General features: G+C 34.2%; 1 protein-coding gene across 1 annotated transcript in view; it reads right to left on the reverse strand.

Annotated features, from left to right (window-relative positions):
- The window catches only part of celsr1b (cadherin EGF LAG seven-pass G-type receptor 1b), a 52,203-nt gene that overhangs the window by 17,592 nt on the left and 21,324 nt on the right, over window positions 1-13,287 (reverse strand). The window contains exons 4-8 of the mRNA XM_051884783.1: window positions 11,907-12,022; window positions 10,404-10,492; window positions 4,683-4,840; window positions 1,776-1,939; window positions 1,544-1,669 (exon numbers count right to left, since the gene is read on the reverse strand). Coding sequence (XP_051740743.1) covers window positions 1,544-1,669; window positions 1,776-1,939; window positions 4,683-4,840; window positions 10,404-10,492; window positions 11,907-12,022 — 653 coding nt within the window. The remainder of the gene's footprint in view (window positions 1-1,543; window positions 1,670-1,775; window positions 1,940-4,682; window positions 4,841-10,403; window positions 10,493-11,906; window positions 12,023-13,287) is intronic.

Consider the following 13,287-nt stretch of genomic DNA (forward strand, 5'->3'; position numbering starts at 1 on the left):
AAACACACACAACGCTTTGACATTCCCCAAATAATCACTATCATTCACGGACAGAGGAATGTTTCCCAGTCACCCAGGAGATTTCTTAATCAGGAATGTGAAACGTTCTTACACACCAGTTTCCTCAGGGCAAATATTTTACTTTCTGTATGTGAGGGCTGAACTTATGGAAATAACAGTAGTATATCTTAGACCCAACCCTGGGAGTGTGACAGTAATATTAGTTGGGACTTCTCTTCAGTTTTCCCCAATTGAGGTTTTAGACCTACAGTGGAGAGGAAGATTTTCAGTGTCCTTTATGGAGCCCCTGATTTCACTATTCTTTCATTGTATGTTAAAGAGTAGCCTGAATGTTCTTCAAAACGTCTGATTTTGTCTTCCACAGAGGAAAGAAAGTGATTCAGGTTTGGAGTGACATGAGGGATTTAGATCTACGTCCATTGGCGGTATTATGACTTTTATGTTCTTTTGTAGGCTCAAAACATGGTGTGATCCCTCCATCCAATTGATAAGCAAAAATAAATAGAAAATGCAGGTTCAACTGGGTTTCCCTCCAAAAAATTAGGTCAAACTAAGCTCACTGAAAATTTTAAGCCATTTTCAACCCCATTCGGATTCTTTGTGATTATAATGCACTTACTCAAATGGGTTTACAGTGTAAAAAAATTTAGATAGATAGATAGATGACAGACAGACAGACAGATAGATAGATAGATAGATAGATAGATAGATAGATGACAGACAGACAGATAGATAGATAGATAGATAGATAGATAGATAGATAGATAGATAGATAGATAGATGACAGACAGATAGATAGATAGATCGATCGATAAATATATAGATGACAGACAGACAGATAGATAGATAGATAGATAGATAGATAGATGACAGACAGATAGATAGACAGACAGACAGACAGACAGATAGATAGATAGATAGATAGATGACAGACAGACAGACAGATAGATAGATAGATAGATAGATAGATAGATAGACAGACAGACAGACAGATAGATAGACAAACAGATAGATAAATAGATGACAGACAGACAGACAGATAGATGACAGACAGACAGACAGATAGATAAATAGATTACAGACAGACAGACAGACAGATAGATAGATAGATAGACAGACAGACAGACAGACAGACAGATGGACAGATAGATAGATGACAGACAGACAGATAGCTAGATAGATAGATAGATAGATAGATAGACAGACAGATGACAGACAGACAGACATACAGATAGACAGATGGACAGATAGATGACAGACAGACAGACAGACAGACAGACAGACAGATAGATAGATAGATAGATAGATAGATAGATAGATAGATAGATAGATAGATAGATAGATACTGTTTACGGCTTGCTGTCTCAGGTATGAGTCATTGTGTACACATTGGTATGTTTGTTATGGAGGCCAAGGGCAAATCCAGGCAAAAGATGGGAGGCGTGTCTGTGTCCATTAAGCAAAATCAAGTCAAGGGAAGAATGAAATATAGAAAAGAGCTGGAAAGAGAGGATTATCTTACCATGTTCACAATTCTTTCCTCCGTAGCCTAATGGGCAGTTACAGGTGTGGGTGTTCCATCTGTTCACACATACGCCTCCATTCTGACAAACAATCTTGCTACAAAAGTCATGTTTTGCTGCACAACCTGAATAGAAAGGGAGAGTTGAGGAAGTAGTTTTGAGTTTGTTTTTATAGTAATCAAGGAAGATATGATTTGTCATGATATGAACCCTTGTTATACAGTTTCTAACCTGCTGAGGTGCCATTGTTGGCGATGAAGCCGGCCATGTCTATGGGCTTGCTGTCGATAGTCAGGTTCCTAATGCAGCCCACAAAGTCTCGGTTCTGTATGGGGAAATCCTCAGGGAGGTTTGGAACGCCACCCAGGAGCAAAGGTCCGGTAAGATCCAGTGACCTGCACACAAAAAGATCCCTGAAGCCACGAATACCCAAACGGTCCCAAACATTCTTCATTATATGGAATAACCTTGAGGCCCATTAGGCAGAAAATAGACAACAATGAGTTTTGTCCTTTTTTTTTTTTTTTTTTTTTTTAAAGAGAAAACAAAATCCCCATCCTTTCAACCCTCATTCATCTCATTTCAAAGAAAACAAACAAACAAAAAAAAACTTATTGGTTTGGATAAAAATAAGGACAAGATGATGACAGAATTTGCTTTTTTGGGTGAACTATTCTTTCAGTACAGTAGTGGCCAGAAGTGATATTTGTTTTTAATGACCCTAAATGTTAAACCATCAACATATAAGGAAAATATTTTATTTATTTTTAAATATTTTAAATATGAGGTAAGAACGAAACACTAAACTTGGTTAAGGTATTTATCTGACAATTTTTTTTTTTTTTTTTTTTTTTACAAAAACAGCTAACTACAGCTACAAGAAAAAGCTTACATTGACTACAACATAATTAGTTATTAATATTTTGTTGGTTCGATCTTGTTCGTTCTTGACAGTCAGGCCAAAATAATGTCCACAAAATTTTGCATGTTTCATTGAGTTATCACAAATAAAACAATTGACTCCAAGCACAGCTACAAAATATGCTTGCAAAACTAATTTTTAATAATATTTAAATAAAGGGTCAAGATGTTTCTCCTAGGCTGGACATCACTTTTGGCCACCATTATATATATATAAGGGTCATTGACGAATAAGGTTTTTAAAAGTGTAAAAAAAAAAAAAAACATAATGGAGATATAATTAATTTTGAAGTTTTATTAAGTGTTAACAATGAGATTATGTGATTTTTATAATAAATTAACACTGCTTTTGTCATTTTTTACAAGACTGACAAAATTTGTCACCAAAAAAGTCATTCGGTTTAACCAAAATTTCGGTTTTACCGAATGACACTTTTGGTTATACCGAATGACGATATTTTCAAACAATGCTAACAGGCTGATATCTAGCTAGGACAATCAAACAATTTATATTTAGTACAAGTTTTTAAAATATTACAACATTTTCCATGTTTTATAGTGGTTGTACCGAATGACCTGATGTTTCGGGACATGCGTATGAGGAAGTAAAAACATGAATTTTTCAAATAGTTAAGAGAGAGTTAGTTACTTTGCTTCATGACCATGTGGTCCTGTGCAGGTGTTTGAATGATGTCACATCCTGTCACATGATATTGACCGCATGACTTGATCCAAAATGGTCTCTTTATATTGGTTACTCCGAATGACATCAATGACATTAATTTTTCCGGACATTTTTTCTCATAACACAGCAACGACTTCTACACATAATTTTAATGCCATTTTGCACTATGTTGATATATGATGTTATAAAATCATGCCAGAATAAAAAATATATACATTTATTACATTTTAAGATATTTTAATCAGAAATGAAATGGCTGTATTGGCCTTTGGAAAGTTAAACCGAATGACCTTTTTTTTTGACACTTCAAAATCTTTAAAATACCTTTATATGTAAAACCTTTTGGAAACATTTTGAATGTATTTTTTAAAAGAATATGCATTTTTATGTTTTTCAATAAAAAGTTCGGGTTTTTGCATTATTCGACAGAAGCAAAATGTGGTTAATCCCTTTTATAGCCCTTTTTCCTTTTAAAATAGATATTTATCCAGTGTTATATGCCAACATCTGGCAGCAATGATCATGTCCATCATAATCTATCATTCACAGAAAGGCTATTAGATTATGAAAATAATCTTAGATTTTCAAAGAAGGGTCTGCAAGAAAAAAAGAAAGAACTTCAATAAAATGTGCAGAGCTATTAAAAGGAGTATGTTTATATGTTTTTTAATCCAGAATATTATTTGGGTTTTTTTTTTTTTTGTGTGTGTTTCTGTTTATTGTAGCCAGATATGCTGTGGTTTTGTACTTCAGCATCTGGCCTTCACATTGTAGCAGATTGCAGTGCATTTTATCTACAATTCCTATTGTGACCCATAAATCCACATAGATCTGTAGGTTTATGGGTCAGCACTTACTGCGAGCATATGGTCTGACCCTAGCAGTTGCATTTCAGAGGCTTTACGGACCATATCTCCACTTATCTCAGATGGATCTCCACCATCTCACACTGCTCTGTTCTCCACAGAGAGACAATTAGCTTATAATGGCAAATCCCAGCTTCAGATAAGCCAGGAGTGTGTTTCCATTGTACAGCCCATAAAACTGGTTTGACATGAGACAGAGTGCAGATTGGTGGAGATTAGGGAAAAAAGATGGAGTGTAAGGGGAGAAGCAGAATGCTGTGTAATCTCCTGTAATGATCAGCTATTCAACACCCATCGGTGGTTAGCATGCTTTCGTGTACTCAAGTTTCTCTGTCCTGTCACACTCTCCCTTTCAGCACACAATATCATGCCCTGAGGACTTTAGACGGTGGAAACATGAATGAATGTGGAAGACAGGGAGTGTGAGAAGAAAGAGAGAAATAGGTAGAGCGCAGCTTGTCAGGTAGGGATCACAACAAACACGAAAACTCACAATTGTCACTATATCTTAAAAGCTCAATGTTTTGTGGTTTCTGCAACCCATTTTACTTCTGCAATGTCACAAAAGATTCTAGTTCAATGAATATCTACTCTTAAATATGCCACACTCTGCAAGTAAAATGGGTTGTAAAATCTGTTTCATATTTACTTTAAGAAAACACTTACTTCTTTTGGCCTGTTTGGGTACCACGGGCCGCACAGCTGTAGTTCCCAATCTGTCCCCCAAAATTCAGAGCCATGGCCACATCACAGTCGTCGACAGCAACCACTGCAACCTTTTCTTCAGAGGGGCCGTGAGGGATGCCAAGACGCCCTATATTGGGCTTGAATAAAAAAAAAAAATGTGGTGTTTAAATTTTAACAGTTAAAATTTAATGGTAATACAAAGTTATTTTGTGGGCCCCAACAGTTATCTGGACACTAAAGCTTCGCTTAAAGTCCCCCTGTAGTCAATAATTTTATCCCTTAAAACTCTGATCACCAAAATTACATATTTAAACGTTTTTTTCCTGTGAAAAAAAATTCTTAATGCCTTAAAATAGCTTGAATGTAACTCTACACTAGAGCTGCACGATTAATCGTAAAAAGATCGCGATCTCGATTCAAGCACCCACGCGATCCTACTTTATTAATGACAGCGTCTATTAAACCTTTGACAAAATCATACCAGAACGTTTAAATCTGTGTTCGTGCTGCCAGAGCCAGAGAGAGCCGTTTTGAATCACACATTAGTTATTTCTGTGTTACAAATATTCACATTATCACAGAAGTACTGAGATATAGTTTTAAGGATTAGTTCACTTTCATATAAAATTTTCCTGATAATTTACAGAATCGTGGGAGAATCGTGATCTCTATTTGAAACCAAAAAATCGTGATTCTCATTTTATCCAGAATCGTGCAGCTCTACTCTACACCCTTGCCTCATTTAATATACACGGATCTATGAATATGATAATTAGCCCCGCCTCCACTCACTCGCACGAGCTCAGACGAGATCCACTCGGTCAACTTACCGGTAAACGCTGCACAATGGTATCGCTTTTTAAAAACACCAGACAGACATATTAACAACATTAAAATACAAATTACAGATCCCTCTCAAGGAGATCTGTAATTTGAAAACCCATCATCTAATGTAATGAAGATCACACACGTCTCATTAAACCTTTGTCTTAAAACTTCTTCTTAAATCCTGGAATAGAATTCCAAAGTTTGTGGATCTGAGGAACATTTCCATTCACACCTTTGTGAATTTGGAGATAATAGGTCGTGTTTGTCTGTAATCTCTAACACACAGCATGAGATGATTGTTTACCACTCTGTGACATTCTGGCCTTCTCAGCTCATCTAATTGGATTATGCCAACGAGATGCTGGCACAGAGGAGATACCAGACAAAGAGAGCACATCATTTCACGTAAAACCTCCCCAGAGACCCACACGGTTTCCACAAAACAGCAGAAATTTGTATTATCATCTGGAAACACCCTTCCCCCATGCTAGAGGCTTTTTTTAAATTTTCAAGCTTATTAAAATTGATTTTGTGGTGCGTATGATGTGCAGAGCTGATCTTTGATGTCTGCCCTGTGGTGTTAAAAATGTACAAGTGACAGTTTGGTGTGATGTGAACATCACTCGCTCCTGAAGACTCGCTGCCGTCACCATTCAAACTATATCTATCTGTTTATCTGTGTAGCCCTTGCTGAAATGAAAGAGAGACAAAAACAGAGTAACATTTCTAAAGCATTTGTCTATATAACCAGAACAACAACGACAATAAATTTGCTGCAAATTATGGCATAATAATAATAATTATTATTATTATTGCTATAGTTGTTTTTGTTATAATGCTGCCTATAAATCAAATTGATCAAAAATAAATTGATGTTAATAATAATAATTACAGTTGTTATATATATTCAATTCATTTTTATTGTATATGTATAAAAATAAATAAATGCTAAATAAATAACTAAAAATCCAAATATTCATAAACCAGATGCCAGTTTTAATATTCCTCTCAGTTGCTTCCAGAGAGCAGAGATGAAGGAGGGAATGTGAGTAGATTGGTAAACTGGTCAACAAGGAAATCCATGAATGGGAGAATTCCTATACTCTGACGCAAGTGTCATGGAATAAATCCAACCGGTCATGGCCTGAAGCTGACTGCTCAGTCGACAGCAAGCAGTCATTTAGCTTTAAAAATGGTGTGAAAACCTGGTGAAAAAACAGTTTGAGACACCTTTAACGGACCGAATACCTTTCAAATATCATGTTTCTACTGCTACTAAAGTGGACGCACGTCTCTATTACAGTTTTTATCAGGTGCACGACTATCTGTAAGAAAAAAAAAACATGACGGAAAGAAAACTGATTCAGGATCAGAGTGTTGACGACCCTTAGGAAGTCACCGCAACTCAACCCTCTGCCACTCATAATAAGGATCTGCTTCCATTGTAATGCTTTGATGATCCCACAATCTCTGCTCTCTCGTGTCCAACGATGAAAATGAACTCAATGACAAGCGCAATGACAAGCTCAACGCCCTCAGGAACACACATGCACACAAATCCCGACAACGGCTATTAACCTCTAGCCTTGTAACTCATCAGCCTTTTTGTTTCAAAGTTCAAAACAATGGTTTATGGATTCCGGGGCATCAACATGAGGGTTTTTTGTCCTTTCCAAATGCGCTATTCAGTAAAAAAACAAAACATACATATAAAATCAGTGATCTGTTTTATATAGGAAAACAAATGTATTATATTATAAGCCACAAAAGGTTAGGCAACAATATTGTAATAGCTCAAAAAATATACTAAATACAGGTAGGTATTTAATGATTCTTCTTAATTGTATGAGAACTGGCTATAAAACAAATTTCATCTGATTAAAATGTCCTCTATGTCCTCCAGATACAAAATATAAAAGTATAAATGCAATGAATTTTCATATGCTAAGCTTTTATTACTGGTGTACACAGTGTAGACATACACTGATGCCAATTGATTTTTGAATTAATGTTGCTATCATGAGCATTTCCAAAGGTTTAATAATACAGTACTATTTGTTTTGAAAGAAATTAATACTTTTATCTAGAGATGCACCAATATATTGGCCAATAATCGGTATTGGCTGATAAAAGCAAATTTTCACACTATCGGCTGATAGTTTAAAAACAGTCAGGGCCGATATATCCTGTCAATCAAAAGAGGGCAGAAAAATGCACTGAATTTGTGCTTTGTGTAAAGAAAATGCTAAGAGACCAGTTTGATGTTCAATATTAATAGTAATTATATGAATTAATAACATTCAGAAAGTTAATATTAATTTGAGTAATGTGCTCATGTTTATAACCGATATCAGTTAATCTGAAACAAGTTGATGAAATGGAGAGAAAAGTTTTTATTTGCATTTCTTTCAAAATATAATAATTAAAAATATAATGATTGATTATTAATTATGATGAAATTATCATTAATTTAAAGAAGGTATAAAAGGCAGAACCCCCAAACTATCATTATCGTTATCAGTATCGGCAGATATCACTCTGAATAATCGGTGAATAATAGGATGCATTAAATTGATCAAAAGTGACAGTAAAGGAAATTATAATGTTACAAAAGATTTCTTTTTCAAATAAATGCTGTTCTTCATTAAAGAATTGTGTAAAAAATGTATCACAGTTTCCACAAAAAAATTAAGCAGCACAACTGGTTTCAACATTGATAATAATAATGTTTCTTGAGCAGCAAATCAGCAAATTAGAATGATTTCTGAAGGGTCATGTGAAGACTGATGCTGAAAATAAATATATTAAAAAAGTTATTTCAAACTGTAATAACATTTCACACTGCTTTTATTATATTTTTGATCAAATACAGTAAATGCAGTCTTGGTGAGCAGAAGAGACTTCTTTCAAAAACATTAAAAAAATCTCTGGAAGTCTCAACAAACTTTTAGGGATAAAGGACCACATTAACTGACAAACCGTGAATAATGCCAAAATTTTCTATCATCAAAGGATTGTTTGGAAAAAATCACAGTAAGCAGTCACTAGCCGAGACACTTTAAAATGAAGAGACCTAACACTTCAAAGCATCACTGCATTACAGCTGCGCCCTGTTGTGTTTGCTTATTATTACTCAAGGTAAATATCTGAAAGTGTCTTCAAAGACAACTCGAGTCTATAGACAAAATAACACATAGGTTGAACTTCGGAAAGCAAAGATCAATGGTGTCAAATAGAAGTGATTTACATAGTTTTTGAGACACTATTTCACAATATGGTACAACAGACAATTCAACCAAATCTTATTAGAAACTTTCGAACATCAAAATAGAGACGGATGCCGGTATTAAGGGTCAAAACAAACTCTATGTTATATCAAGTACTTTTACCACAGTTTACTTCACCGAAACCTTACCATATGGCAAGGTTATCTTTCATGGTTTTATTTCATTAAATATTCTGGAGATTTACAATAATAGGCCGGGTGTTTTTATGTTCATCTGCAGCAGAAAAAAAACGTGTGCCATCTGGGGCTTTTAGAAACTCCAAGTGTGTCATTATAGTCCCAGATTAACTCAACAGGGGGTCTGCTATTGTCTGAGTTCCCGATCAGACTATATTGAACTTGGAATTGTTAAATGACAGGGTTAAGGGGGAGATGTAGCCACAATGGAGCAAACACGACATACGCATTAGGAAAAAAGGGGCACTGAATCTAAATAGACGCCTTTAGATTCTGATCTTCCATATAAGTGTTTAAAAGTATAATGTACAATGTAAGTGAAATGGTGCTCCAATCCAATAATACACTCGCTAACTTGCATTCTACATTATATTATATACATTTTGGATGCAACCATTGGTCTCAGTGAGATTTCAAACTTATGTTGCCCTTTCATCTGATTAGTGCAACTTGGGTAGAGGTTATTATGGCCCAACAAAAAGAGAAACCTTCAGCATGTTGCTTTTAAAGAGACTTCAGTGAGATTCTCTAAAGCTTCATTATGATTCAATCCAGGAATACTGAAACACAGACTCAGATGCACAAAAATTCTTTTTTTAATTTTACAAATACTGTTTTAAAGTAAGGCTGCATGTAAATAAGGTTACTAAAAGGTCACTTGGGAACATAAGAAGAGGTTAATGAGGGCTTAATGCATTCAAGCAGAATTAATTGCTCGTGTAACTACAATATGTTCAGGTATTCGCAATTCAGCAACAAAAACAACAAAAAACTTGAGAACTACTTGTTTCAAAACATGAAGAACAAGAATTTAATACCTTATTAAATAATACTAACACTATCGGTTACAAAATACTCTTAAAAACGAGACGCTGTGTAACAAGACACCCAGGTAATAGAGAAGACACGACTAGCTTTTGGCCATGAAACATGACACATGACGTATTACACACGCACCAAACTTCATAAATGCATTTCAGCAAATGAAATATGAGGGTCTAAAAACTGAACGGGATCAAAGACGTAGAAATACAAGATGTTTCTTTTGACCGGAGATCTTAGAAGATACTGTGAACTTTGATACAGCTAGAGATGCCGCTGATATTATGTGACTTCTTTCATGAAATATGGACACAGAGGCACTGATCTCATCAAGAAACACGCGACTTGTGAGACTTTGACTTTCTCTAGTATAGAACCAAAAAAATTTCATGTACAAGCAGAACAAATTTGTGTAAAATTGTTCATAAAATCATTCTTACATAATGCATTGCACAATCAATGCATTTCAGAATGATTTAAACAGCAATTCATTTTGAAAATGCTTCATGAATGAGGTCTATTGACTTTGCAAACACATCAACTACATTGACTGTCCATTCTCATTGTGTTCAGTACAAATGACTTACCTTGTTGTAGTAATGTAGATGTACTGTGTGCCATTGTCCATCGCTAACCCCACCAGCTACAAATGGAGTCACTGTGGTTTTAGTTTCTCCTAAACAGAAATAACAGGAAAGAGGAAACCATTTTTTATATAGACAGATTTTTATAGATAGATAGATAGACAGATTAAATTCCAAACTAACTAAATGGCTCCAAAGCACCTTGAGTATTTTAATATGTGTGGCGTTTTTCCAGTCTAGTGGACAGAATAAGTAAATCATTATCGAGGAGTTAATGGCATGTCAGGACCTCCCATGACAGCACTTTCCCTCAGTCCACACACTGCTAAATATCTTAATTGTTTATATTTCTCTCCTACTTAATTAATTTGAGTGATGGCTAGTAAGCTGGGACGGACCTTTGACCTCAGAGGGTTCATAATTTACCAGAATCACTGTGTTGTTTGATGTTTCACATTCCAGGACAGTGGAGGAAATGCCTTTCACTGTCTTTATTCTCAGCTCATGTGGACGGGTGACCCTCACTGCTGTGGTAAGACGTAACAAGCATCTGCTCATACTAGGACACTCAAGGGATGAATTCCACTACCGTATTTCCTTTGGAAACAATTCTGACCTGTTAAAAAGACGGGACGTGGTATTTCACGCACACTGACTAGACAGTAACTCTTGTTGATGTGTGAGATTTAACAAAACAAAGGAACAGGTAGACAGAGGAAGTGTGTTTTAATGCTCTTTGGCCACCTGCTTCCTTTGGCACAGCTCTGGATGCACAAATACGCACTAATGTTTGAGATATGACACTCAAAAAAGTAGGTGAATATTCAGGAGTCTTGTTCAGGCTTTGTTCAGATTAAAACCAGTTAGCTGTTTGTAGTTTGAGCAACAAAACAAAACAAAACAAAAAACAACAACAAAAACAAACAAAACAAAACAAAAAACAAAAAAACAAAATAAAACCCCCCAAAAAACCAAACAAAACAAAAAAACAAACTAAACAAAACAAAAAACCCAAACCAAACCAAACAAAACAAAAAAACAAAACCACACAAAACCAAACAAAAAAACAACACAAAAAACCAAACCAACCAAACAAACAAAAAACAAACAAAACAAAAAACCCAAAACAAAGCCAAACCAAACAAAAAAACCCAAAACCAAACAAACAAAACAAAAAAACAACACACAAAAAAAAAAAACCAAACAAAATAAAACATTATCAACTCGATCCTTTACAAAAATATGAAGTTTAAAATCTGATTAAAAATGTAAAAAATTTCAATTTATGTGAAGGTAACATCATTCACAAAGAAAAAAATGTATTGGTTTCTTGGGTACTTTTATTAAGCAAAAACATTGGGTACTGTTCTTAAAACAAAACAAACAAACTAAATTAAATTATTTTAAATTAATTTTATATTAAAACTAAATAAATTATCTTAGAGGGAAAATACAGAGTATTTTGAATTGAATGGTGCCGCTTGGAGATGAAATTCAACTACTTACCAGCAGAGAAGGTCAGCTGGATTTGTTCTTCGACAATTTCAATCGCAATGAAATCATGCCTTTCATTAAACCTGCCATTATACAGCAGCAGGGCGTTTCTCTCCCTGGTAGCAAACCTATAAAAAATAATTAAAAAAATATTAAAAACCTTAATGCATCATAATTAGCATGTTCAATTCAAACCTTAATGCATAATAATTAGCTTGTTCGATTCAAAGTGTAAAGTAAGATCCACAGGCTATTTCAAAAAGTGTCTTAAATAGGTTTAAACTTTTTTGTTTCACCAGATTTATCATATTTTCATCAGACATTCTATTTTAATGAATATTCATTTGTGATCCACAGATCAAGAGCCCAGGAACATCTTAGGATCACTCACAACAAAAACATGCATACTTGACAGAAGAATAAAAAAAGATAGGGAGTGGAGGAAAAGGAAGTGATAAAAGCTGCCAAGAGACACAGCTAGAGGTAATGACGCTGTAATGGACGGGGGAAACTGATACTCTGATGTTTGCCAACCTCTGGTATCTCAGTTGGCCCTGTGGTGAGGGCACCTGGGATTTTTGCAGGGAGAGGTGTCAGATAGCACATGGCAAAGGGGCAGACTCACAGGAAGTACGAACAAAGATGCCTCACCGCACGCGGCATCCTGTTTTTATGTTTGCCATGAGAAGAAATTGTGTGGTTGGTATAAACCGGTGTCTAATTTGCTAGATCAGTTACACAGTAATTAATAAATGCTATAATGGGAAAGTGAGGAGACGTGGTAGAGGTTAAACAGGTGTTTACCCTTAGAAAATGTTTCCCTGCAGGACATTTTCCCAGGACATGACTGCACAAGATTTGCACGAGAATCAGAAGTAATTAACTAAACGTGATATAAAAATACATATAAACTAAACAGAAATATGTCAAAATAATAAATGCTAAACTGAAACTACTGAAACCAAATAACTAAAACTGGACTAAAATGTTACAATTTAAATTGGTTATTTTTATTAATAAAATTAATCATTTTATTTATTATTATTTATTATAAGATTTTTTATTTTATTTTAATAGATTTAAATACAAATAAAAACATTGTATTATTTTTATTAATAAAATGTATTTTGTTTATTATTTATTATAATATATTTTATTTTGCAAGTATTAAAATATTATTTTATTAATAATATGTATAATTTTAATGTTTATTATGGGATATTTTTATTTTAATAGTATTAAAATAAAAATATTTTATTTTTTATTAATGAAAAGTATTTTTATATATTATTATTTATTATAAGATGTCTTATTTTAAAAGTATTAAATATTATCTTATTAATAACATTTATTATTTTATTATTTATTATAAGATCCTTTTATTTTAACAGTA

Source organism: Ctenopharyngodon idella, chromosome 24, assembly GCF_019924925.1.
Source record: "Ctenopharyngodon idella isolate HZGC_01 chromosome 24, HZGC01, whole genome shotgun sequence".
NCBI lineage: Eukaryota > Metazoa > Chordata > Actinopteri > Cypriniformes > Xenocyprididae > Ctenopharyngodon > Ctenopharyngodon idella.